Genomic DNA, 26,880 nt, shown 5'->3' on the forward strand with positions numbered 1-26,880 from the left:
CTTTTAAGGAGACTTGGGTCCCTTTGGCTCAGACACTCCCAGCCTGGAACCGCTAGTTCCTTACCGGCCCCGCTCTCCCTCCTTCTCTTCCACCGCCCCCCGGGTTCTGCACCCTCCCCCCGTCCCTTTCCCCCCCTCCCCTCCCCTCTCCTCCCCTCCCCTCCCCCTCCCCCTCCCTCTCCAGGTGTCTCTTCCAAAACCCGGAGCGGATCACGGACCGGAAGCCCCGCGCATGCGCAGGAGCGTGCCGGCCCGGCCCCGCCCCCCAACTCGGAAGCTGCAGCTCCGAGCCAGTGCGCCCCGAAGCTGCTCGGCCCGCCGCCCGCCCGCTGCTTGGCTGGGGCTCGGGCCCGGGCCCCCCGCTGGGTAAGTGCAGGGTGGGGGCCCGCAGGGCGGCGGCGCCAGGCAGCGGTCCCGCGGGGCTCCCTCAGCCGCGCCTGCCCAGCGGGTCCTGGTGCACCTGTCCCGCCCGTCACCCCGCCCGGGGCCCGTCCCCCCCGCCCAGGGCCCGTCCCCCCCGCCCGGGGCCCGTCCCATCCTCAGTGCCGCCTTCCCCTCCCGCTTCCCTCCGGCCACGGCTCCGGCCCGGGCGGGGTCTGGGGGCCCCGGTGTGTGTGGGGGTCCCCGGGTGTGTGTGGAAGTCTGGGGCCCCCGGGTGTGTGTGGAAGTGTGGGGTCCCCGGGTGTGTGTGGATTATGGGGGTCCCCGGGTGTGTGTGGAAGTGTGGGGTCCCCGGGTGTGTGTGGATTATGGGGGTCCCCGGGTGTGTGTGGAAGTGTGGGGCCCCCGGGTGTGTGTGGAAGTGTGGGGCCCCCGGGTGTGTGTGGAAGTGTGGGGGCCCCCGGGTGTGTGTGGAAGTGTGGGGGCCCCCGGGTGTGTGTGGAAGTGTGGGGGTCCCCGGGTGTGTGTGGAAGTGTGGGGCCCCCGGGTGTGTGTGGAAGTGTGGGGTCCCCGGGTGTGTGTGGATTATGGGGGTCCCCGGGTGTGTGTGGAAGTGTGGGGGTCCCCGGGTGTGTGTGGAAGTGTGGGGTCCCCGGGTGTGTGTCTAACTGTGGGGTCCCCGGGTTGTGTGTGGAAGTGTGGGGGTCCCCGGGTGTGTGTGGAAGTGTGGGGGTCCCCGGGTGTGTGTGGAAGTGTGGGGGCCCCCGGGTGTGTGTGGAAGTGTGGGGTCCCCGGGTGTGTGTGGAAGTGTGGGGGTCCCCGGGTGTGTGTGGATTATGGGGGTCTTGGGTGTGTGTGGAAGTGTGGGGTCCCCAGGTGTGTGTGGAAGTGTGGGGCCCCCGGGTGTGTGTGGAAGTGTGGGGTCCCCGGGTGTGTGTCTAACTGTGGGGTCCCCGGGTGTGTGTGGAAGTGTGGGGGCCCCCGGGTGTGTGTGGAAGTGTGGGGTCCCCGGGTGTGTGTGGAAGTGTGGGGGCCCCCGGGTGTGTGTGGAAGTGTGGGGCCCCCGGGTGTGTGTGGAAGTCTGGGGCCCCCGGGTGTGTTTGGAAGTGTGGGGGCCCCGGTGTGTGTGGAAGTGTGGGGTCCCCGGGTGTGTGTCTAACTGTGGGGTCCCCGGGTTGTGTGTGGAAGTGTGGGGGTCCCCGGGTGTGTGTGGAAGTGTGGGGGTCCCCGGGTGTGTGTGGAAGTGTGGGGGCCCCCGGGTGTGTGTGGAAGTGTGGGGGCCCCGGGTGTGTGTGGAAGTGTGGGGTCCCCGGGTGTGTGTGGAAGTGTGGGGGCCCTGGGTGTGTGTGGAAGTGTGGGGCCCCCGGGTGTGTGTGGAAGTGTGGGGGCCCCGGGTGTGTGTGGATTATGGGGGTCCCCGGGTGTGTGTGGAAGTGTGGGGGTCCCCGGGTGTGTGTGGATTATGGGGGTCCCCGGGTGTGTGTGGAAGTGTGGGGGTCCCCGGGTGTGTGTGGAAATGTGGGGGCCCCCGGGTGTGTGTGGAAGTGTGGGGGTCCCCGGGTGTGTGTGGAAGTGTGGGGTCCCCGGGTGTGTGTCTAACTGTGGGGTCCCCGGGTTGTGTGTGGAAATGTGGGGGTCCCCGGGTGTGTGTGGAAGTGTGGGGGTCCCCGGGTGTGTGTGGAAGTGTGGGGCCCCCGGGTGTGTGTGGAAGTGTGGGGTCCCCGGGTGTGTGTGGATTATGGGGGTCCCCGGGTGTGTGTGGAAGTGTGGGGCCCCCGGGTGTGTGTGGAAGTGTGGGGCCCCCGGGTGTGTGTCTAACTGTGGGGTCCCCGGGTTGTGTGTGGAAGTGTGGGGGCCCCCGGGTGTGTGTGGAAGTGTGGGGCCCCCGGGTGTGTGTGGAAGTGTGGGGCCCCCGGGTGTGTGTGGAAGTGTGGGGGTCCCCGGGTGTGTGTGGAAGTGTGGGGGTCCCCGGGTGTGTGTGGAAGTGTGGGGCCCCCGGGTGTGTGTGGAAGTGTGGGGGCTCCCGGGTGTGTGTGGAAGTGTGGGGCCCCCGGGTGTGTGTGGAAGTGTGGGGCCCCTGGGTGTGTGTGGATTATGGGGGTCCCCGGGTGTGTGTGGAAGTGTGGGGGTCCCCGGGTGTGTGTGGAAGTGTGGGGGCCCCGGGTGTGTGTGGAAGTGTGGGGGGCCCCGGGTGTGTGTGGAAGTGTGGGGGTCCCCGTGTGTGTGTGGAAGTGTGGGGGTCCCGGGTGTGTGTGGAAGTGTGGGGCCCCCGGGTGTGTGTGGAAGTGTGGGGTCCCCGGGTGTGTGTGGAACTGTGGGGGTCCCCGGGTGTGTGTGGATTATGGGGGTCCCCGGGTGTGTGTGGAAGTGTGGGGTCCCTGGGTGTGTGTGGAAGTGTGGGGTCCCCGGGTGTGTGTGGAAGTGTGGGGCCCCCGGGTGTGTGTGGATTATGGGGGTCCCCGGGTGTGTGTGGAAGTGTGGGGGCTCCCAGGTCCACCATTTCTTTCTTCTTTTCAGTGGGGTCAAGTTTCTAGACTTTCTAAATCTCCATTTTCTGGCTAATGAAAAGAAAATAGGATTCTACCGGAGTCTCCTAACTACCTACTCCAGGACTTCTGTGAGGACAAATGACATGAAGCATAGGAACACGCTTCACACACATTTGGTTAAAGTGTGAAATGTGTGCACCTGGCGATAAAGCAAGTCTGTTCCTGGGCTGAAGAAACTCCATGGAGGCTAGTTGCTAGGGAGAGGAAGCCGGGCGTTGCTATGTGATGTCATTACCTGTGCCCACAGTGACCATTTCCAGGCTGGGCTGGGCTGTGGGCCGCATTTTGCACCATGGGGTCTTGGCAGCGTTGGCTGCGATTTGGTGGGGTGTCGCTCTGGGGTGGTGGCAGGGCCTGTGTCCCACTTGGGGGAAGCCGAGTGTTGGTTTGTTGGCGCCAGGTCCGTGGTGCAGTTTATTTTGAAATGGCCAGTGCGCGTCATGGCAGCTCCTGTGTTGGGCGTCTGCCCCCTGGTGGTCAGCACACGTCATAGCGAGTGGTTGAACCCCCGGTCTCCTGATCGAACCCCTAGTTGAACGACCGCCTGAGGTGACAATTTGCACATTAGGCTTTTATTATACAGGATGGGTGGTCCCATTTCATCTCAGTATCTTTAAAAAATCAGACTTTCAATTTGGAGATATGGTATGATTTCTATGCATCTGTAAGAAATAACAGTGAGAGAGCCTACAGACCCTGTGCCCGGTTCCCCCTGGTGGTGCCAGCCTGCTACACTCTGGTACAGTATCAAAATCAGAGTATCCGCTTGCTAGCCCTTTGAGGCTTGTGTGATTATCCTCATTTTTATTCATGATTTCACTGGGGTTTAGAGACGCATACAGGCCTGCTTCTGGTCCCCCACATGGTTAGTGTAGAGTCAGGAGCTGGCCATGGTCTTCAGATTTCCTGGCATTGCCATTTCCAGTGTGATGGTCTCTGGGAGGGGGCGGAATTCAGTTCATTTGGTCATTCATTCGTTCATTCATTCAACAAACACTTGGGAGTGCCTTCCCTGGGCCAGATACTTCCCTATGGGTCATCTGACTTAATTCTTCAGCAGAACTGCCAAGCACGTACTCTGGTTTCCTTTTGATGTCCGACAGTATTGGCTCAGACAGGTTAGGAAAGCTCTCCCAGGGTACTGCCGTTCATAACGGAGGGAGGTGAATGCAGAGGACCCCTCTTTTTATGTCGGGCAGTGTGCTGGGTATTCACCTAGCCACCTGCCTTAACCCAGATAGGTTCTCACAAGGCACGTTTTCTTATCTCCATGGTTTTGCAACTTAGGAGCTTAGGCCGCCTGGAGTTCAAGTCCAGCCCTTTGGATTCCACTGTGGTTCTCCTCACTGTTCTCTCATGTGTTCCTGCCTTCCCTCAGCAAGCTTTCCTGAGCGCTGAGGGCACAGTGCCCGGCCAGGCGGGAGCAGGGAGTGAGGGGCAGCCCCTGTTCTGCAGGAGCTCGGAGCCCAGCCCAGGAGTGGGGGGGCTGTGGTGGGAGCTGTGGTAGTCATCTGCAGAACTTGGGGGGCACGCTGTATTCCATGGCTTCACGTGGGGCTTACCCTGCCGCCCAGGTGGTCAGCCTCAGTCCCCGTCCCTCAGCAGCCTCCCCCACCGACCGCGTGCGCCTCCAAGTCTCCTTTCGTGTCTCCGGGCAGGGACTCCACCATGAGCGTCCCGGACTACATGCAGTGCGCCGAGGACCACCAGACGCTCCTCGTGGTGGTGCAGCCCGTGGGGGTCGTCTCGGAAGAGAACTTCTTCCGGATCTACAAGAGGGTCTGCTCCGTGAGCCAGATCAGCGTGCGGGACTCCCAGCGCGTGCTGTACATCCGCTACCGGCACCACTACCCGCCCGAGAACAACGAGTGGGGCGACTTCCAGACCCACCGCAAGGTCGTGGGCCTGGTCACCATCACCGACTGCTGCTCGGCCAAGGACTGGCCGCAGACCTTCGAGAAGTTCCACGTGCAGAAGGAGATCTACGGCTCCACCCTCTACGACTCCAGGCTCTTCGTCTTCGGGCTGCAGGGGGAGATCACCGAGCAGCCGCGCACCGACGTGGCCTTCTACCCCAGCTACGAGGCCTGCCCGGGCGTGGAGAAGAGGATCGAGGACTTCATCGAGTCGCTCTTCATTGTGCTCGAGTCCAAGCGCCTGGACAGGGCCACCGACAAGTCTGGGGACAAGGTCCCCCTGCTCTGTGTCCCGTTCGAGAAGAAGGACTTTGTCGGCCTGGACACGGACAGTAGGTAAGTTCACCTGGAGGCCCGGGGTCCCGGCTGCGAGCTCGGGGGGCTTCCTGACACCCACAAGGGACACGGGTGGAACTTGATGGCAGGAAAGGGTAGAAAGGTACAGTCCATTCGTGTTTAGACTTTTCAAAACGGGACCGCCTTTGCTTTGGGGAAATCCTCCTAGGGTTAGTGTGTACACTGACTCCCCCTTTTCAGCCGTGTCCCCTAGTGGAACCCCCCGGAGCTTCTGTCCAACGCAGTGGCCAGAGCCCCTGTGGCTCCTGAGCACCAGGGAGGAGGCTCGTCTGAGCTGAGATGTGCTGTAAGAGAAACGCACATCAGCCTTGGAGACTCAGAGCAGAAAGAGTAATGTAAAATACCTCATTAATACTTTGGTATTGACTACACGTCAGATTGATAATACTTGACATATATTAGGTTATATAAAGTAAGTTATTAAAATCACTTTCAATAATTTGGTTTTTACTTTTGTCAACGTGGCAACTAGAAAACTTGACTCATGTGGCGCACGTTGTATTCCTGTTGGACAGCACTGCCTAGAGCCCAGATGAAACTTATTCAGGGTCACCCGTGGTCATAGGTGAGAGGCCGAGTCTGGAGAGGTGGCAGGATGAGGTGCCAGCTGGGCTGGAGGTGGGCCCGTGTCTGCTGGTGCCCAGACTGGGTATCGTGCATGGGTCAGCCCCGTCCTCCCACCGGGTAGCCACAATGTCAGACCCAGGGTCTCAGGGCACCCCCAGGGACTTCCCAGAGGGCTCCTTACTCAGCCGGGACTATGTCTCCAGTATCCGCAGAACAGGGACTGTGGCTGGGGCAGAAGGTCGGTCCTCACGCTTTCCCGCGGTTAAGTCGGCAGCTTCACTCTGCACCGGAATTGCAGATGAGCGCTTCTGGGCCCTTTCCCTCTCCCTGTCTCCTGTCTCCCCGTCTCCCTGTCTCCCCGTCTCCCTGTCTCCCCGTCTCCCTCTCTCCCTCTCTCCCTGTCTCCCTCTCTTCCTGTCTTCCTCTCTCCCTCTCTCCCTCTTCTCTGTCTCCCTGGCTGCCATGGCAGCATCTGTCCAGCAGAGGACTAGATGCCAGCCAGGGCTGCCACTGCTTGCCAAGACGTGGCCCCCTTTGCTAGGGGAGCCGGGGAGCCATGCGGCCTGGGCTTCCTGCCTCGGGCACTCTGCGTCCTTCCTCCCCCCAGCGCAGACTTCAGACGATGGTCTCGCAGGTGAGGAGCCAAGGCCTGCTGCAGATTGGCGCTCAGTGCGCTTCTTGAACTGACCCTAAGGTCAAACACTGCCTTTCTGGTTGTTGCTGAGTTGGCAGAGAAAACGTCACAGAATTGAGCAAAAAATGGCCCAGGCCAGCTCTGCCCGTGAGAAGGCAGGTCAGCCCATCAAGCTGCGTGTGGTGCCTTGCAGGGTCTGGAGTAGTTTTCACCGCCTCCCCGGACACGTCTGTGTGGTCTGAGGAAGGACAAGGCAGGCCATGCCCACGACCCACGCTGACTGCAGAGGCCCTGTGCCCTGTGCCCGCTCTCCCCTCCCACCCCTTGGAGCTGGGGCGGGTTCAGGGGTCTGGGCGGCTGTCAGGGCAGAGCTGCTGAGCCTCCTGGGCTGTCAGTGGCTCATCCCCATGGAGTGGGGCTGCATAGCGCACACGGCTCCCTGTCCTCCCCGTGTCACCACAGCCTGCGGGTGGCGGGGACTGGTTTCTCCCCACTGCACAGGCCGCTGGGTGACTTTTGCTTATCGACTTCTTGGCTTCGAGGCTGCGGGCACACCGCCCATTCTACTCTAACTGCTCTCCCAACACTCAGCGTCATTTGAACTCCAGTGGGATACCAGTGACCCCCAATCAGACCCATTCCCCTCTGGTCTCTGGCCCCCACGGCTCCATAGTTCTCTCACCTTTCCCACAATGCTTTGGGGCAGGAGCAGAGCCCAGGTCTCACGTGCAGCTCTTGGTGGGAGTGATAAGAGCGTCGACGGGAGATGAGATAGGACTTTGTAGCCCAAAGGGAAGTGTCCAGGAGTAGGTCCCGCTTGGGTTTGGCGAACGGACCCCCTGATGGGCTTCCTGGCAGATGCCCTAACTTCAGGCCCGGGCCTCCGGGGAGCCCAGGAGTGGGTGGGTCTTACTTAGGCGTCGCGTGTGTCCCCAGCCTCCTCGGCGCCCGCCGTAAATTCAAATTCCTGTACACGGAGAGTCGTAGCTGCCAAAGTTATTTTTGTTCTTGTGTGTTTCTAATTTTTGCTTGTTCCTCTTTCCTTCCTTTTCCTTTTCTTTTCTCTCATACCGCCCTGTGAGTATGTTGTTGGGTCTGAAAAGGTAGGCTGGGAACGTTGTGCTTGGAAAGTAGCTAGATGTCCATCGTGCTGCCTCCTCCTCGCCTCCATTGCTTTCAGAACAAAACCCTGCTGCTGCCTTGACCCGTGGAGCATCCTGGTCATCCCTTCATTTTCTAGAACTTTATTAAAAACTGTAGCTGCTTTGGCATGTAACCCGCCGGTGTTTGATCCCCGTTGAAGTACTTGCTTTGGGGACCTTGTTTGTTCTTCCTTAGTATTTGTAACCAACGCGCCCGCGTTAATTCTTTCATTCGTACGCGGAGGGAGATGCTCATGGTTTCCGGTGGCCGCAGAGGGCTCCTTCCTGGGCTGCTTCAACCTAGAAGGCCGAGCGCCTCGCTTGATTCTGGCTTTTAACTGCGCGCATTTGGCACGTGGCTCTCGGCGGCGGCTGTGTGCATGGCGGTGTTTCGTGGCCACGGTCGCCGGCAAAGGGACGCCGTTGGCGGAAGCGGCTCCCGGAGTGTCTCCTGCTTCCCCTGGAGCATGCCAGGACTCTGCTTCGCCTTAGCCGCCTACGGAGGGGCGGGGGCTCCTCGAAAATCAACACCAGTCCGGTGCCCCCCTCCGCGGGCGCCTCTTCCGAGGGTCCGGAAGGTACGGCTCCTCGTACACAGCCCGCTCCCAGTCCTTGTGGGCGCCGGACCGCTCACTGACCCTGGTGCCCGCGCTCCGCCAGCCAGTAAGCGGTTCACCTTCCGCGGTCGTCCGGGCCCTTACCTGCCGCAGCCTTGACCTTGAACCCTGTGTTGGCCGGAAGTGGCTGCTTCTGCATGTGTTGAGGCTGATGTGTGCCGCTGAGGGGCACGTCCCGAAGGGACCATCGCTGGTGGCCTAGGACTCATCCCACCCCGTGGGGAAAGGGTTTGCCACCACCATGGCCAGGAGGCCTGGGCTCTTTGATGCTTTGGTCCAAGTGTGAGCACTTTCACGGCAATTGAGACGGGATGCCCTCCTGCAAGGTTCGGTCCCATTCTGGGGGTGGGAGAACAAAACACAAATAAGGGTGGCAGGTTCCAGAACTCGAAGCTGTGCGGCTTGGGAAATGCGCGGCGGGGATCCCTGAGGATGGTCATGCCCTGGACCGCAGGGCCTTTGCGGTCACTCACCCGCTCCCCTGGGATCGGTGCGAGAATAGCCTCGCTGGGTTCCTCCTTTCTCCCCGGCTCCCCTCTGGCAGGTGTGCCTGAGCCCAGGCCTCTCCTAGACGGCAGGCCCCGCTCCTGCGCCACTCCTGGCCTCCTGTGAGACTCACGTGCCTTCCCTAAGTGACGGGGGCGGGGGGGGGGGGAGACCTCCCTCTCAGAGGGCTGTGGCTCCCACGCTGCGGCATGCAGTGTCCTGTGCGGGGAAGAGGGAATCATTTCCTCTTTTTGAAGCGTTCGGGCAGGACGCTATAAAGCAAATTTTACTCTGTCAGGTTAGGAGTAAATTCCATTAAAAAACCACGACCAATTCAAAATCTCCTGTGGGCCAATAGAATGGTAGCGCTTGTAAGCTCAGCCGCGTGTTAAAGGGGGAGAACCGTGTCACTCTTGGGGGGAGAGAACTGGATGTTGGACAGAGTTCTTTTCCTGGTCGGAGCAGGCGAGCACCGCAGGCGAGGGGCCCGCACTGCCCTCACGTGGCGGGAGAAGCTTCGCGCCGGGCAGAGGGGTCCGCTTTCTCGGGGACGGGGAGCTGAAGTTCGGTCCGCTGGTATGATTCCCCCGTTATTTCGCATCCGGTGAAGAGAACTGCTCCTCTGCAGCGCAGCGCGTTGGTCTCAGAGTGAGAGCCTCGAGCAGGTGTTACATGAGCCTTTTCCCTGACAGCTGCAGCGCATGGGGCACGTTTGTGAGAACACTAGGATTTGGGGCCTGGGCTGTGATTAAAAAAAAAAATGTTTTTATTGATTTTAGATAGAGAGGAAGGGAGAGAGATAGAAACATTGGTGAGAGAGAAACATCCACATTGATTGGCGGCCTCCTGAAGGGCCCCCACGGGGGATCAAGCCTGCAACCTGGGCATGTGCCCTCATCGGGCATCGAACCAGTGACCTCTTGGGGCATGGGACGACGCTCAACCAATTGAGCCACACTGGCCAGGCTGGGCTGTGATTTTGCTCTTTGCTCTTCCCTTCCCTCATCTCTCTTTCTCCTCTTCCCAAATGCCCTCCTAGAGGTCACGGTCTCGATGGAAGGGATGGACAGACACCCAGGGAGTCAGTAGGCCGACCTGTTATGGAGGGCAGCCCAGCCGAGAGCTAGAGGAATTTCCAGGGGAGGTTTCCTGGTGGGAGAGGGCTCTGCATTGAGTTGTCAAGAGAAAGTCGGAGTGAGCCAGGTGAAGGGGCCGAGAGGGGGCTCAGGTGGCAGAGGAGGCTGTCAGCCGGGGTGACCTCGGGGAGCGGTAGTCCCCCTGCTGCTGTCTGGAGAAAGGAGTGGGGTGGGCAGGAGCGGCTGCGCGTCCCTTTGCCACCCATCCATTCATTTGATTTTGAGTGTCCAGGGGAAGAAGGGTGGATACACAATATTAAGCAAAACATGCTTGCCTTTTGGGAGCTTACAGATATCAGAAGCTGATTCAGCACAGAATGTTCTAGGAACACGCAGGGACTCCTAGTCCAGCCTGCAGAAGCTGGAGGCAGGGAAGGCTCGCTTGAGAAACTGACAATCACACTGAGCCCTAAGGAGAGGGGGAAGTAGAGAGGGGGAAGGTGACAGGGGAGCCCCGGGCTGCCGTGCGGCTGTGGGGGGTGGGAAGTAGTGAGCGGGGCTGGAACCGAACTGGAGAACCTTTGAAGGCTTTGAAGTGCTTTGGGAAGGTTACGCTGGGCATGTGCGCGTGTGTGCGTGAGTGCATGTGTGTGTGTGTGTGTGTGTGTGTGTGTGAGACCAAGGACAGGGTGTTAGACGAACATAGAAGGCTCTTGAGGTGACCCGTGCGGGAGAGAGATGACGTGTCCAGCTGGGATGGCAGAGGCGTGTGGATGTAGTCCTTTCCTATGGGGAGGGCTTGTGAGCGGGGCCATAGGAGGGCGGGAGGGAGGCCGGTGAGTCCCCTTCTATCCCTCTCTGCCTCGTGCGATGATCTGAGTATTTGGAACAGAAAAGCTAAATTCCAGGGCCGCCGAAGAGTTTGTGGAGCTCATTAGAGTTAGATCTGAGGATGTAGCTTCGTATTGAGACCTGTCAGTAACCTTTGGTTAGCTGGACACCTCCCATCGTCTGGATTTCCATCCGGGTTTTTACTCTTGATACTATTGCTTTCCATGGTCAGGGAAGATTTACTATAGCTGTGACTTTAAAAAAAAATCATATCTAAGAAATTTAATAGTCAAGAGAATATTTTAAAATGACGACGGAAGATGTTGGTGCAGTGTCTTTGGTTTCTGAGTTGACTTTGCATTATTCAGTGGCACACCCTGGCCAGCATTTAAAGAGCGCCAGCGCCCAGGCCCCCTCGCATAGCATTACTAAGGCTCACTCTGAAGTTGTGAAGATCCAGGTCTTGTCTGCAGAAGCCAAATGCGTGGCTTATAATAGGCAGCCTCGCTCTCTTTATAAAATAATAATACGTTTGTAGTTAAGGAAGTGGAAGATAATCGTGTTTTCAAAAAGCTGCCACAAACTTTCCCGTGCTAATGTTGTGATCAGATCATCTGAAGAGAAAACTCCTGCGCCAGTATTGTCCAGGCGAAATGCATGGTGGGAGTTGTTTCTCCCTATGACACTGAAAAAATAGCTTAGACCCCAGGACCGCTCAGCTCGCACCTGGCAATGCTGGCTGCTGGCTTTCATGCTAGAGCCTCCAGTTGCCTCTGCAGCTTGTTTTTTTTGTAGCCAGAGAGCTGCGTAGCTGCTTAGCCAGTGTGCCGGGGGGCAGAAGCCGGGCCTTCGCAGTGACGTGTTTCCACGCGTTTTATCTTTCAGACATTACAAGAAGAGGTGCCAGGGGCGCATGCGGAAGCACGTGGGGGACCTGTGCCTGCAGGCGGGCATGCTGCAGGACTCCCTGGTGCACTACCACATGGCCGTGGAGCTGCTCCGCGCCGTGAACGACTTCCTGTGGCTTGGCGGTAAGGCGACCTGACGGAGGTGGTCAGATAGGTGGTCATGGCACCTGTTATTTGAAATAAGAGAACACAGAGAAAAGGGTCTCCACACCAGGGAGGGGGAGGAGAAGCAGGCAGCCTGCTTGGCAGCGTCCCGGCCTCGCCTCCTGCACTCCCCACCCAGGTCTGCGCCCCCGTCCCACTGGAGCGGGGTGCCCTTCGTTTCCAAAGTCCTCATTCCCTGGTCCTCTAGTTTTTGACTTTAGCACTTCTCGCCCTCTGCTATGAATACCCTCCCCCACCACTCATTCTTCAACACCTCGTCCGTACATCAGCAGGTGCATGGATGAGCACTGCAGTGTGTCCAGATGGTGGAGCAGACATAACAATGAATGAAATGCTGCCCAGCGGTGTGGCTCAGTGATTGAGCGTTGTCCCATGCACCAAGAGGTCATGGTTCGATTCCCGCTCAGGGCACATGCCCAGGTTGTGGGCTTAATCCCCAGTAGGAGACATGCAGGAGGCAGCTGATCAGTGATTCTCTCTCATTATTGATGTTTCTATCTTTCTCTCCCTCTCTCTTCCTCTCTAAAATCAATAAATATATATTAAAGAAAAAGGAGTTGCCCGCCAGTGTGGCTCAGTGGTTGAGCATTGACCTATGAACCAGGCGGTCACTGTTCAATTCCTGGTCAGGGCACATGCCTGGGTTGTGGGCTTAATCCCCAGTGTGGGCTGTGCAGGAGGCAGCTGATCAATGATTCTCTGTCATCATTGATGTTTTCTATCTCTCTCTCCCTCTCCTTTCCTCTCTGAAATCAATAAAAATATATTAAAAAAGCAAAAGCAAAAGGAGTTACCACATAAATACTTAAATCCTTTTGTGGTTTTATTTCTGAATGCAGGAATATCTCCAGCTGTAGCCTACACACACACACACACACACACACACAAGCTCTTTGTGATCCTCAGTATTTTCTTAGCATGTCAGAGTTTTAAGACCAAAAAGTTTGGGAACTGCTATGCTAATGAATGAGGTGAGCACCACTGTTGCACAACTCGCAGGGCACGTGGCCTCGCCCGAGATTCTTAGGTCCTAACTGCCACTGACAGCAGAAGGGAACGCCCTCCAGGTGACTGCGGCTGCCTGTGGGCGGGAGGACGCCCGCGGGTGTTTGCTCCGAATGGGACGGATGCATTTGGGGTGTCTGATGTGGAAAGACACCCTGGTCCTGCTTTGGTGGCATTACTTTTAAAATACATTCTTCCTGATTTCAGCGATGAAGGGAGAGGGAGAGAGAGAAACATCAATGATGAGAGAGAATCATCGACTGGCTGCCTCCTGCTTGTCCCCTTGTGGGGATCGAGCCCGTACCCCGAATATGTGCCCTTGACTGGAATCGAACCTGGGACCCTTCAGTCCACAGGCCAACGCTCTATCCACTGAGCCAAACCGGCCAGGGCTGATGGCATTACTTTTAAATACTGTCAGTCCCGGGCACTTCCTGCACATCACAGTGTCAGAAACTGGCACAGCTCCTGCCACCCAGTCAGCTCTCACGGGTGGGGAACGTCCGGCCCTCGGGCCGTATGCGGCCTGAGAAATCACTTGGTCTGGCCCTGCCAGTACATTAGGGGTGAGTTAGTTAAATGTTTTTTTTTAAAATATATTTTATTGATTTTTTACAGAGAGGAAGAGAGAGGGAATAGAGAGTTAGAAACATCGATGAGAGAGAAACATCGATCAGCTGCCTCCTGCACACCCCCCCCTGGGGACGTGCCCGCAACTAAGGTACATGCCCTTGACCGGAATCGAACCCGGGACCCTTGAGTCCGCAGGCCGACGCTCTATCCACTGAGCCAAACCGGTTTTGGCGAGTTAGTTAAACGTTGACCAAATAGAGCAGGCTAATTTTTTTAAAATGTCCAACTCAGTTTTTATTGACTATTTCTGTAGCAGGCTAATTTTTAAGTTGATCATTTTGTGTGGCCCGCGAATAGTGTCATAAATACCCAAATGGCCCCTGGCAGGACAAAGGTTCCCCACCCTGCTCCGCTGTTGGCTAAATGACGGCTGGCGGCTGAGGGGCTGGCCCATTGCACGTGCGGATGCAGTCCCTCCGTGGAGCCCTGAGCATCGTGGGAGTGTCTGGGGTGCCAGCCTGGACGTGGCACGTGGAAGACGACGGGGGGGGGGGGCATGCTCCTGTTCGCCAGGGTCTGTGGGCGTGATCTTTGTGGTGAGGAAAGCGGGGTTTCCACGGAAAGCGTCCTGGTCGTGCTTAGGCGCTGCGATTGGAGCTGCGAATGCGTCACTGACTTACGCATTGTCCTGTTTGTGTCTTATGCCCAGCTGCCCTCGAAGGGCTGTGTTCGGCCTCTGTCATCTGTCACTACCCTGGAGGCACCGGTGGCAAGAATGGAGCTCGCAGGTGCCCGGGGGGCTCGCTTCCTGCCGAGGCAGCCAACAGACACCGGCCAGGTGAGCGCTCTCCGCGTCCGGGTCGTCACCGTCCGGAGCGGGCGGGTCGTTGTGTCCGTCTGCCTCCCGTAACGACCAGTGATTCAGGAAAGGGGCGTGTCTGTGTGGTCAGCCATCGTGCACACGAGACGCCTCCTTCTGATTTCATTGAGTGTTTATCCATCTCGAGTCTTGTGGATCATATGAATGGATTGCCATGACTGCTGATTTCTGGAACACTTGCCTAAATTTCAGGGTCCACCGACCCTGCCGTTCTGTGTCTGGGGATCTTTCTGATGGCTGTGTATTTGGTGCAGCGAACCCCAGAGGTCCATTTTAATGGCTCTCAGGGCCTGGGGACCGTGTCTGATTCTCCCGGGTGATGACATTTCTCTCCGTGAGTTCCGGCTGATTGGCCTGTGCTTCTGAGCCCCGATGAAGCACAAACCATCTGGGTAGGGGAGGCTCACCCGTGCTTGTTGAATGAACTTAACCCTCCGACCCTCCCTGAGGGACCTGCCTGTGGCGGTTCAGGAGGTGTAGGTCACATGGCATAGGTCACACCGAGAATAACAAAGATGGCAGAGACCGGGCTGGGCACAAACCTACAAGGCGGCTTTTGTTCTGTGAGGTTTTTAGCGTATTTCCCCCCAAAGAGAAAGCCCGCGGTAGTTCATGTGTATGGGATGGGGAAAGGCCTTGAACTCCCTTTCCCGCTGTAACCCACCCCCATTGTTAGCAAAGAGGGCAGGGACCACCGTTGTGGATCAGCCACCGTAGCTGCAGCCCTGGCCTGGGTGCCCTCTCTGCAGCACAGCGAGCGTGACTCGAACGGCTTTCGGAGATACTTCATCCTTCGGTGGAGCTGTTCCCGACGATCTGAGAGGAGAGCGAAGCGCGCCGAGAGCGGATAAGGGAAGAATGAGGTGCAGAATATCTCCTCTGCTCCTCCCTTTCCCGTGCTCGCCACCTGGAGTTACCCCTCGTTGGGCTAACTCCCGCCTCAGCATTTCAAGTCTATGTCTGCTCAGGCAGCTGCCAGTGCTGTGAGCTCCCCGACACCCAGACAGGCGGCCGCCCGCTTCCTTTTCTCCTCCTGGGGCGCCGAGGCTGGAGGGCGGCCCTGTGGCCTGAGGTTGGGTGTGGAGACTGGAGACTGTGCTGTGGATGTGATTAGTGAGGCTCCAGGGACTTTTTATGGCAGCGTTTCATTCCCCCCCTGCTGAACGCAGGCAAAAAAAGTTTTCAGCTTTTCTGAAAAACTGCTCTGTCTGCAGAAGAGAAATGTCTTTATGTAGCTTTGCAAAAAAACCCTCACGAACCTTGGGCGCTTTTCAGTGTGGAAGGCGGCCTCTGGGGCCCAGTGAGAGCTGGGGGGGTGGAAGGGGTGCGAGCCGCATGGAGGTCGGACACCGCGGCCCTGCCTTCCAGCAACCAGCAGCCAGGCTCCAGGCCCGTGAGCAGGCTCGATCACAGGACACACGCGTTGCTTGATCTTGCAAATTAATTTCACGATCATCAGCGTGCGGTGGCAACCTCCTCTTACATCAGGGATGGAGGGCGCCAGCTGTCTGAGGTGAGGCCCGGAAAAACCGATTATTTACCATTCTGCCTGGAGTTCTATCTCGGCGTCCTTCTCCCCAGCCCAGCAGCAGATGGAGCGTGCTGTGGTCTCTGTGCCTCAGTGACCTTGTCTGTGCATTGGGGAAGAGAGGGCCAGTCCCTACCGCCCAGGGCTCGGGGAAGGCTGAGTGAGGTACACATAGGAATGCCCGCCCTGGTCCGTGCGGCAGGTGGTGTTGTCGGTGCTGTTGCTGTTGGTGATATGAACTCGTGAATAATGTTAAAGATCAGGCTACATGGCTCTCAAGCAGATTTTCTCTAAGAAAAGAGAATTCCCCCCTCCCCCCTTTGAAGTTGAGTTATCTTAGTTTCAAAAGAATTCTGTAGTCTCTACTCTGGCCTGTGCCTGACCAGGAATTGAACTGTGACCTCCTGGTTCATAGGTCGACTCTCAATGGCTGGGCTGTTTTACATTTTTGAAGACTTTCCTTGGTGACAGGAGAAGATGTGACTCTGGGTGGTGGGCAATATACAGATCTTGTAATATAGAAACCCACATCTGAAACCTATATGATCCTATTAACCAGTGTCACCCCAATAAATCTAATAAAAAAGGAAAAATATATAAAGACTTTCCTAGTAATCAAAGGTTGGAGGCCACAACTCCCCTCCCCCCAGACTTGTATATGAACCTGAAAGTCTATAATTAATGGACACAACTTGGTTTATTAAAAAAAAAAAATCAACAGGACATCTGCAATCAACCCAAAAGGAAGGAAATGGCTATTGACGAGTAACTGTTTCTCCTTAATGGTTATTTCTACTTTTTGGTCGTTCTTACTTTATGAGCAGTAATCATCATCATCATGATCAAATAGCTGTAAACTTCCCGGCACCTTCCTTGGACCTGTGCTGACTGCTCTCCGTACGTTTTACCTCCCAGCAGGCATTGGAGGGCAGGTATCATATCTCCGTTGGCAGGTGAGGGATCGAGGTCTAAAGAGATGAGGTGATTTGACCCAGATCATGCAGCGGGCGAGGGGCAGGCTCGGGACCTGAATCCTGGTGGGTATGATGACCAGGATGCTCTCTTACCTGTCCCCCACATCAGCCTCCCAGGGACCGGTTGTCCGAAATTCTGTGAGTTCATGAACGAGAGGTGTTACCGGTCTCCGCCTGCAGAGGCCTCCAGAGGAGAGACAGCAGTGAGGATGGATGTAGGACAGAACGGCAGAGATTGGGATTGTACATTTATTTTCACAAATGTTTTATTCTCAGCTGATGACCAACGTCAGTGTTCAAATGGTAAATGTGCAAGCACCAAAAACAACATTAAAATGATTATAGTGCTAAAAAGAAGTGTATTTTGAAAATCCAACCATTGCTAATGACTTGTTACTTATTCCCCCTCCCCCAAACTCTTTTTTTTTTAAATCCTTACCTGAGGATATGTTTATTGATTTTTCTTTTTCTTTTTTTTAAACTTTTTATTTATTTTATTTTATTTTTTTAAAATTTTTTTATTAAGGTATTATATGTGTACATATCTTACCATTGCCACCCCCCACCCCACTCCCATATATGCCCTCACCCCCCAGAGTTTTGGATCCGTTGGTTATGTTTATTGATTTTTAGAGAGAGGAAGGGTAAGAGAGAGAGAGAGCTATAGGGAAACATTGATTGGTTGCCTCCCTTGTGTGCCCCCACTGGGAATTGAATTGCAACCAAGGTATGTGTTCTGACTAGGAATTAAACCTGCAGCCTTCTGGTGTTCGGGACGATGCTCCGACCAACTGAGCTACCTGGTCTGGGCTCAGTTCCATTGTTTTTTTCTTTTTAGTGCAGTAAGGGACCACCGTTAAATCCGTGTCATTCCAGTAATGGAGGGAATGGCTAACTTGATTAAATCCGTGTCATTCCAGTAATGGAGGGAATGGCTAACTTGCCTTAAACTGAATAATTTAAAGATCATTTGTAAGAAGGTATGTTTTGACAACTCAGAATTCATATGGCCATGTAATCATCCACTAAAACCTTTACGTGACCATAGTCATTAATTTAGAAACATTGATATTCAGGGAATAAGCTTATCTCCTTTGCAGTTGAAGAAATTTTTATTTGTTTCTGTACCTTTAATTGGTTAAAAAAAAGAATTAAAAGTCACCTGTCACTTTGGCTACAGAGCGGGAATGAAAGGGGAGCCCATGCTGTTTTCCTCTGTAAATAAACGTTTTCCCATTTTTTCACAAAATTCACAGAATTGTCTGCTTCATAGTCACCAGCCCTTTGGAAACAATTTTGCTAGACGCTTGGACTCCCTGCTGATGGGAAAATGCCGACGTGGCTTCTATGCAGAGTGACACAGAGCTGTCGGCTCTGGTGCAGTGCAAGGTGTAAGGACAGGGGTCAGCTTCGCTTCTGACTGCCGGAAGGACAGGTTCCCTGGGCTCAGGCCCCCTAATCTGTAAAATAACGTGTTTCTGCTCTGTCACTTCCCATGAGCCTGTGTCTTTTGTTTGTACTCGGTCGTGTTAAAGATTATAGATTAAGAACCAAATAGCATTTCCTTCCCCGAAGCAGAATTCAGCAGGTGCTAGCTAAGCGTTTACCGGCTCTGAACATCCTGTTTTTTTAAAAAATAAATATGTTTTTATTGATTTCAGAGAGGAAGGGAGAGGGAGAGATAGAGACATCAATGATGAGAGAGAATCATTGATCAGCTGCCTCCTGCACACCCCACACTGGGGATTGAGCCTGCAACCCGGGCACGAAGCTCTATCCACTGAGCCAAACCCGCTAGGTCTGAACATCTGTTTTTAAAAACCTTACCCATCATTTCCCTTCTCCCGCAACCTGGGAGACCTCTTTCGGCCATAGGTGGCGCTGTTGCACCTTTTAAAGTCTTCGTTTCCGTGTTTGTCAAAGAAGACTTCAGCTCATCCCTTTTACTTTATTTCTGTGTTTACTGCTTCAGCATAGCTCAGGGTCTGGATACCTGGAGACATTGTTCTAGTTATAGCTTATTTTTATTCTGCCACCTCAGCGCGAAATTTTAGACAGCTGTGAACAACGGCCAAATTGGGCCTTTCTTCCCAAATTAGAAACCATGATGTCATAGCAGAGATAGGAGCTGTCTCTGAGCACCTCGAAGAAGAAAGCCCGGTCCGAGTCGGTGGACACCGAGCCCACCGTTCAGGTTAACGAGGGGAGGTGATTTGTACCCTGGACAGCCTCGTGGATTGACTTGAGTTAGAACACACGGCACTGTGAGCCATTCAAAGAGGCAGTTCTTTTTTAATATGCTTTAAAAATTTTTTTGTTTCAGAGAGAGGAAGGGAGAGAGAGAGAGAGGGATAGAAAAATCAATGATGAGAGAGAATCATGGATCGGCTGCCTTCTGCACACCCCCTCCTGGGGATTTGAGCCTGCAACTCAGGCATGTGCCCTGACTGGGAATCAAACCGTGACCTCCTGGTTCATAGTTGATGCTCAACCACTGAGCCACGCCAGGGGGCAAATGAGGCAGTTCTTTCTGAGTCTTCTCCTCATCCACGGAACGGGGGTGCCTCTGCCTGCTTTGTGGAACTGTGAGGTTCAGAGAAATGATGTGAAGTGTTTAGCTCAGTGGCCATCTCATAAAAGAGGTAATAAACTCCAGCTAGTATTTTGTATGGAGCCATCAACTTACAGTCTTTGTCAACAACTAAGGAATTAAATAGGAAAAGATGGTTTTACGGAGAAAGATCTAATTCAGAAATGAATGAAATATTTGAGAGAGTCAGTAGTTCCTGCCCTCACAGTGTAGCAGCAGCCGCAGAGATGTGGCCGCAATACAGTCACAAATACAGAATTACTACTCTTTGTTAATTAGAATATGTTGGGGGTCAAGGGGGCCCAATAATGGCATTCCTACTTTATCTACCAGCCATTTGAGAGGTGAGACAAAAGAGTAGGCAGTTGGGGATAGATGTGACTTTAATTACTGATAAAGGCACCTTATCCACGAACATTAGGGATACAGGAAAATGGGAATCTTGATACTGTGTCCCGGCCCTAGACAGATTCCCCAGCATCTGGCAGAGGCCTTCTGGCGAGAGGACCTGCCCTATCGCACTCAGGCATGGAGGGCCCAGCACTGGGCCTTCCTGAGGGTGGGCACCCATGACGGAGGTCACGCTCTGTCTGGGCGCACGGCTGTGCCACAGGAAGCGCCGGTCCCTATCACAGCGCGGGCGCGGGGGCGCAGGGCCCTAGCTGCCTGTGGAGGGAGACGGAGGCCCAGCCCGGGCCTCGCTCTGCACACAGAGCAGTTTCGGTGGAACGTGCTGTGCTGTTGGGACGCAGCCTTTTCAGTCTGTGCGTGTGGTTACACGTGGTCCTCGCTGATGGCAAGCATGACTCTTAGCGCGTGCTCTGTGACCATGGGGAGCCGTGTTGCACGGGGAAGGTGGATGGAGCTCATGGACTCCGGAGAATTGACCAGGTGGTCAGGGCTTTCAAAGCCGCTTGCAAAGAGAGAATTAACGATTTTGTACTTTAAACTAATGGCGAAGTTACTTTCTAAAAGTAGGAAATCCTTAGTTTGTGACGTGTGCAGTAACTGTGTGTGTGAGTGTGTGTCAGTGTGTATGAGAGGGTGAGTGTGAATGTGTGTGTGTCAGTGTGTATGAGTGTGAGTGAATGTGTGTGTGTATGAGTGTGTGTGTGTATGTGTGTGTGTATGAGTGTGTGTGTATGAGTGTGTGTGTGTGTGTGTGTGAGTGAGTGTGTGTGTGTGTGTATGAGTGTGTGTGTGTGTGTGTGTGTGTGTGTGTGTGTGTGTGTGTGTGTGTAAGAGTTCAAGCAGCATGTGGTAAGTTCCATGCAGCCTCCTGGTACCATCCCCCATTTGCACAAGTGAGTCAGTATTCCTCTGTCCTTCGGCTTACTTGTGGAAGTCACAAATTCTCATACGTGTTGGGGAATAACTGGGGTGCATGAGCTTAGACAGTGGGGAGAAAAGCGGCGAGGCAGCACCCCCAATTTGTCAGAGGCCACGGGAAAACTAAAGCCAAAGGCACCGAGCTGGTCCGTCAGAACTGCTTTTCTGACCGAGAGGAGCCTGTGGGTGTCGGAGGCCGTGTGATGTGAAAGACGATGCCTCGTTACCTCGGAAAGCCGCTGTCTCCCCAATAACACGCCATGCTCTGTTCTCTTCCAGGGGCGCAGGAGGTTCTCATTGACCCAGGTACTCATCTGTGCTTTGTTTCTCTGGTTGTGTGTGCTTTCCTTTAAGTGCTTCCCCCGTGGTGTGAATGAACGGTGACAGTGTCTGGAGGGCGGTCTTCGGGGCGTTCTGATTTAAGTCGCTTTAAATCCGAACTCGTACACCCTGATTGTTGCTTGGTCCCCGTTGATGGGCCCGGCCGCTCTGTGCTGTCTGTGGAGGAGGCTCCCGCCCCGCTCGCATGGCTGCGCCGATGGCCCGCACGTGTGCCTGCCTGGCGCTTTGGATGCACGGGCATGCCTGTCGGCTGATTCCCGGGAACGACTGTGCTCTGACCGTGGCCATGCTCCTCAGCCTGCGTGTGTTTCCTGTGTGTGCTCCCGGCACCGAGAGACATGCTGCTTTTTTTTTTGTTCTTCGCAGTCTGGTTTGCCTCCCCGCTCTTCACACCTCCTGTGATTAATCTCTTTTATTGCCGTGCCTAATGATTTTATAATGCGCTCTGTTATTGTCTGGCTTAATCCGAAACCATGACAAAGGCTACATAATACAAACCTCTGAGGCCCTGCCTGCCTCTGAGGACTGGAAGTCAGACAGTCAGGCTTACACACGCTTCGCGGCCCACACGTCGATCCCATCCCGTCGTGTCTCTTGATTCTGACGTGAACTCGCCTCAGGTTTGCAGGTTATTTTGTGTTGACATCGCGCTGCCTGCTTTCCCGAGACCGATGCTCCGCGATCACCTCCTGCTCAGGCTGCTGATCGTGGAGAGGAAGGGAAACAGGCTTTGCCTTCAGGAGACCTGCGTTGCTGGTGGAAAACCCCCGTGAAAAGCCCAGAGCGGGCTGCATGGCCCGGGGTGGGGGCGGGGGGGGGGTGACTGCTGTGGGTACAGGGCTTCCTGTCGGGTGATGAAATGTCCTAAGGTTGATGGTGGTGATGGATGTGCAGCTCAGAACAGAGTAAAAAGCCCTGGATTGTACACTTTAAATGTGTGAATTGTATTAAAGCCGCCTTTTTTTAAAAAAAGGCACCCACACAGTACCTTCACACAGCAAATGCAAATTGCTGTCTAACTATACTCATTTTTCAAAGCCCTTTGTAGCTTTCCATCAATGTTCTAACTTTAGAATTCTATTAAAAAACCTCCCTGTGTCTAGAGCAGGCTTTGTCCTTCAGTCTGCTGATGGGGTGTATCGTATTAATTGATCTTGGCCTCTTAACCCAACCTTACGTTCTTGAGATGCATACCGCTTGGCCATGTTGCACAATCCTCGTTGCTGGATTTAGTTTGCTAGTGTTTTGTTGAGGACTTTTTCAGTTCATTTAAGGTTATTGGGATTGGTTTTATAACCATGACGAGGTCTCTCCTGGAGATGCTCCGTGTCCGCCTGAGGACAGTGTGTGCCCTGCTGTTGCTGGGGGGTGGGGGTGGGGGGGGGGCGCTGTTGGTGTCTGCTGGCTCTACTCATTTTTCTGGGTCAAGAATTTAGTTTCATTTTGTACTTACCCTGTCCCAGCTCTGAAACCAGACAGTTGTCTAAGATGTTCTAGTTCATTTTCTTGGAGAATGGTATTTAGAAACTAAAATCTTGGCATTAAAATGCTTATTTAAAAAAAGTGTTTTAAAAAAAATTTCTTTTAGAGAGAGAGGAAAGGGAAGGATAGAATCATCGATGTTTCTCATTGGCTACCTTCTGCATGCAACCCAGGCATGCGCCCTGACCGGGAATCAAACCTGTGACCTCTTGGTTCCTGGGTCGATGCTCAACCACTGAGCACACCGGCCAGGCTGAAATGCCTCTCGCACTGAGGGTCGTCGCTTCTAGGCCCCGTGAGAAGGTGACACTGTTGTCTCCAGGTCCAGCCCCCAGGCCCAGGGTTTCCCAGTCTTCCCGTTTTACCCCTACCTCCTCCTCCTTCAGCAGTGAGACCTCTGGCTCCCGAGAGGATCAGTACAGGTGCTAGTTGCTCAGCCCTACATCTATAGAAAGTAGCTTCGGAGTTGCTAATTGGCATCGCTGTAAGAACAAACATCTGATAGAATCCAGGGTTGTCTGTGGTGCTTCTTGTCTCTCTGCTGAGGGTAAGCACACAGGCCCCGCATTAGAAGTTGCTTGGGTTTGTTCCTTAACCCTCCCTGTGGGGGTCATTATGTCACTCATGTGAAATATAGTTAATGGCTCCGGTCTGTATGCCAGCATAGGGTCCCCCTATCTTTATTGGCTGATACTTTTTACTACATAGAAGTAAACAGGGTTCCAAAAGTCGAAACTATGAAAGAGGTCACCCAGAGAAGGGTCACTCCTGTTCTCTCTCCCACCGTGTCCCCACTCCACTTTTTAAAAAAAAAGTGTTTTTTTTTAATTTCAGAGAGAGGAAGGGAGAGGGAGAAACATCAGTGATGAGAGAGAATCATTGATCAGCTGCCTCCTGCACACCCCCCACTGGGGATGGAGCCTGCAACCCGGGCCTGTGCCCTGACGGGGAATCAAACTGTGACCTCCTGGTTCATAGGTTGATGCTCAACCCCTGAGCCCCGCCGGCCGGGCTGTAGGTGATGCGCCTTGATCGTGTGCTGTTGGGATGAGATGAGGTACCACATGAGGAATGAAGCACCCCTTCCTTCTGACCCCCGTTATCTTCCCTTTCCTTTCTCCAAAGGAAAACAGCAACATTCAGCAATAGAAGTTGTTCGAGCTAACGAGATAGATCGAGGGGACCTGCCATTTATTCAGTGTTACTGTGGCAGGACACATGTGTTAGACACGTGGACACGCAGAGCTCGAGCCCGCGTCACCTGAGGGCCAGCAGGAAGACTCGGCTCGTGGACCTGACTCCTCACCTGCAGACAGGGGCATGCTGGGAGCGCCTCTCGGGGTTGTGAACGTGGACACCTCCCCCAGCTCCTGGCCCCCGGGCAGGCCGAGTGACGGGCGGGGCTGTGATGGCGTGCAGGCGCCTGTAACGCAGAGCCTCCGTCTGCGAGCACCCGCCCGGGCAGTGGCCTCGCTGATGGGAGTCTGTTCTGCAGAGCAGCGGTCGCCAACCTTTCGGGCCTCCCGGACCACCAGTGTCCACGGACCCCCGGCTGGCGACTGCTGCTTTAGAAAGTATGTCTGTTCGCTAGCTTTTCAAGCGCGCCTTTCTTTTATTATTTATAGTTCTGCTCTCTCATCTCTTGCTGTGATTTTCACAAAATCTGCGGGAAGCAGAATCCCCAGCCACCTGCCTCTTCCCAGTTCTCCGCGTGGTTCTTCCTTCCCTGACTGGAGGGGGATCTGACACAGGACAGCTTCTTTCCGTCTCTTGGAATCTCTCTGTCCATCTATCCATTTATCTGTCCACTCATCCTTCTGTCCTGTTGCACACATCACGCCAGGCAGCGTACAGAACACTAATCAGGCAGGTGGGAAGGCGGGGCCAGGAGGGGAGCAGGGGTGCACAGGAGCGTGGCGGGCAGTGTGAGGGGCGTGAGCGAGAAAGACCCACTGCACACGCGAGCCGGGCCTCCCCGTGGCCTGAGGAAGACAGGGTTTGTGGGAGATGCTTGTCCGTGAGATGAACAGGGGCTTAGGAGAACGGATTGTTGGGTTCTCCAGGAACTCAAAGCCTCTCTCCTTGGTTTCCCGGCAGAGTGTGTGTGTCGCTGGCTACGTTCTGTAGAGGAGATCCCCCCGCCCCCCGGCCACCCCATGCGAGAGTGAGGGCGCAGGGAGTAGGGGGTTCCGCTTGTTCACAGCGGTTGGCCAGACACAGCGTGGCCGCCGCAGGGAGGTATGGCGCTTGTCAGTTCCATCCTCTTCCGATGCCGCATCGCTGCAAATGCTCTCACACGGCTCATCCGTCCGAGGACACGGTGGCCCGCGGCTGTCGGAGCGTAAGGCCGGGAGGTACCGCACGCCGGCCGCATGGAGTTCACATCTACCTCGCTGGTTACGTAGGCGTGCTGCGTCTACACAAGGCATGTCAGGCTCTTTGAGAAACATTCCGCAGGGAGGAAACGCGTTGTGAGCTGATTAACATCTAATACGATGCTTGGCGGGGAGACTGTTCTAGGGAGCATGTGCGAGATGCGGGCTTTTCAAACACTCTCATTGCTCACGTTTCAGCAGGCGATGTGTGTGATCTTGTGTGTGCCCCTCGTTCAGACTCACAAGGAAACGAGGCTGAAAAGCACGAGATTCTCTCTTTCCCTTCTCTCGGTGTGCAGGTGCCCTCACCACCAACGGCATCAACCCCGACACCAGCGCCGAGATCGGACGCGCCAAGAACTGCCTGAGCCCCGAGGACATCATCGACAAGTACAAGGAGGCCATCTCCTACTACGGCAAGGTGCGCCCGCGCCGTGGCCCCGCGCGGTGAGCCCTCCCGCTTCCCAGCCGCAGAGCTGAGGGCCTGGCCTCTCTCTCCGTAGCTCAGGCCGTGCTCCCGATGCATCACACTCATCACAGGCTCCCTCCAATTGTCAGAGTGCTCAGAGCCGAGGCCTGCTGCCGGGAGGCAGAGGGAGGGAGGTGGGCGGCGTGTGTAGGTTCTCCGAGCAGCGTCGTGGCTGCCTGTGGGCTGCGGCCCCCGAGGTGCCCGGTAGACCAGGCAGCTCAGACACGGGCAGGAACCGCGCTCTCCCGCCTCGATGGCAGAGCCCTGTGGCGGATGGGCTTCGCCCCCGAGTCTGAATGAAGCTTAGCGGCTGCCCAGAGCACGTGCCAACGAGAACTGCAGATGTCACCTGCGTGGGAAAGGCTTGCCTGCACGGGCACAGGGGGCCTGGAGAGAAGAGTGGACTCTGGAGTCTGGCAGCACCGAGTGCCACCCCACACCTGACGTTCGTCAGCACGCACCACCGCACGGGGCTCCGGTGTTCTCTCTCACGACGGGCGCTTCAGGGCTGTTAGAACCGGGGTCGATGGTGCACACACAGCCGGCTACAATGGCAGCCTCGTTCTGTTGCTCGTGACAATCCGGTCCTCGTCTCTTCTCACCCCAGTTTCCTACAAGGCGTCTTGGTCCTCGTGTGTGAGATACAGCCAGGAAGAGAATCCAGTGCCTAGCCTTTCCCTAGCTGTGTTTTCACTCGTTTGCTTCCTTTTCCTCTTTTCTCCTTTCCTGCTCACCTGCTCCACCACGGCGGCGGGGACTTTCCGAGCCACCCAGACACCGGTTAGAGCTGCCCGGAGGCTGGCCCATCACCGTGGATTGACAGCGACAGAAAACATACCTGTGCCCTTCCGAGATTGGATTGTATTGGATTTGTACACGCACACGCACACGCACACGCACACGCACACGCACACGCACACGCACACGCACACGCACACGCACACGCCAGGCTGCCTCCCCTTTCTGAGGGAGACGCACCACCTTGGTTTTTAGTCACTGAGGTGGTAGCGAAGTCCTTGCCCGCTTTTCCCGGAGGCGTGACGTGACGTGACGCTCACAGGCCTTTTCTGTCCCCCGCTCCAGCTGCCCTTCACCCCAGGACTGAAGAAGCAGCACCAAGTAACTGGGAGAGCAAATCAGAGAGACGGGGCGGACACAATGATACAGGGAGCTAGAATTTTTGCAACAAAGTAACATGAGTGAACCGGCTGCCTGAAGCAGCAGGTGTGAGAGACCCTAGTGTTTCAGAGGTGAGAGGGGGGAACGAGTGAGGAGCAGAGTAGCCATTGAACATTTGGAAGCTTTGTAACACATCCAGCTTTGTGGTTGTATCAGTTGAACGGATGCATATTTACACGGGCATCTAGGTCCCCGCCCTCGGTCCCCCTCAGGGGTGGACATTGTGAAACAGATTCTGCCCCCTCGGGAGGACGTGTGCTTGGTGCTGCTGCTGCAGGTCCTCGAGTGGCCGTGGGGGGACAGGCCATCTCCCTCCCTCTCTGCTGACGGAGGCCCTCTCCCTGCAGTACAAGAATGCGGGAGTGATTGAGCTGGAAGCGTGCGTCAAAGCTGTGCGTGTCCTGGCCATTCAGAAGCGGAGCATGGAGGCTTCCGAGTTTCTCCAGAATGCCGTTTACATCAACCTCCGCCAGGTGGGTGTCTTGGTCCCCCTTCCCCCCCCCATCCTCCCCCCTCCCCCCTTCC

The 26,880-nt window shown here is 55.5% G+C and overlaps 1 protein-coding gene across 2 annotated transcripts in view; it reads left to right on the forward strand.

The window, feature by feature from the left end:
- Positions 1-262: 262 nt before the first annotated feature.
- TRAPPC9 (trafficking protein particle complex subunit 9) overlaps positions 263-26,880 on the forward strand; it is a 170,052-nt gene continuing 143,434 nt past the window's right edge. The window contains exons 1-7 of one of the 2 annotated variants that reach the window (XM_054708471.1): positions 263-366; positions 4,589-5,182; positions 11,442-11,587; positions 13,917-14,045; positions 20,788-20,814; positions 25,007-25,128; positions 26,703-26,828. In XM_054708471.1, coding sequence (XP_054564446.1) covers positions 4,599-5,182; positions 11,442-11,587; positions 13,917-14,045; positions 20,788-20,814; positions 25,007-25,128; positions 26,703-26,828 — 1,134 coding nt within the window. In that variant the 5' untranslated portion in view covers positions 263-366; positions 4,589-4,598. The remainder of the gene's footprint in view (positions 367-4,588; positions 5,183-11,441; positions 11,588-13,916; positions 14,046-20,787; positions 20,815-25,006; positions 25,129-26,702; positions 26,829-26,880) is intronic. The other variant, XM_054708472.1, reaches the window with a different exon arrangement.

This window comes from Eptesicus fuscus, chromosome 19 (genome assembly GCF_027574615.1).
Source record: "Eptesicus fuscus isolate TK198812 chromosome 19, DD_ASM_mEF_20220401, whole genome shotgun sequence".
In the NCBI taxonomy this organism is placed as follows: domain Eukaryota; kingdom Metazoa; phylum Chordata; class Mammalia; order Chiroptera; family Vespertilionidae; genus Eptesicus; species Eptesicus fuscus.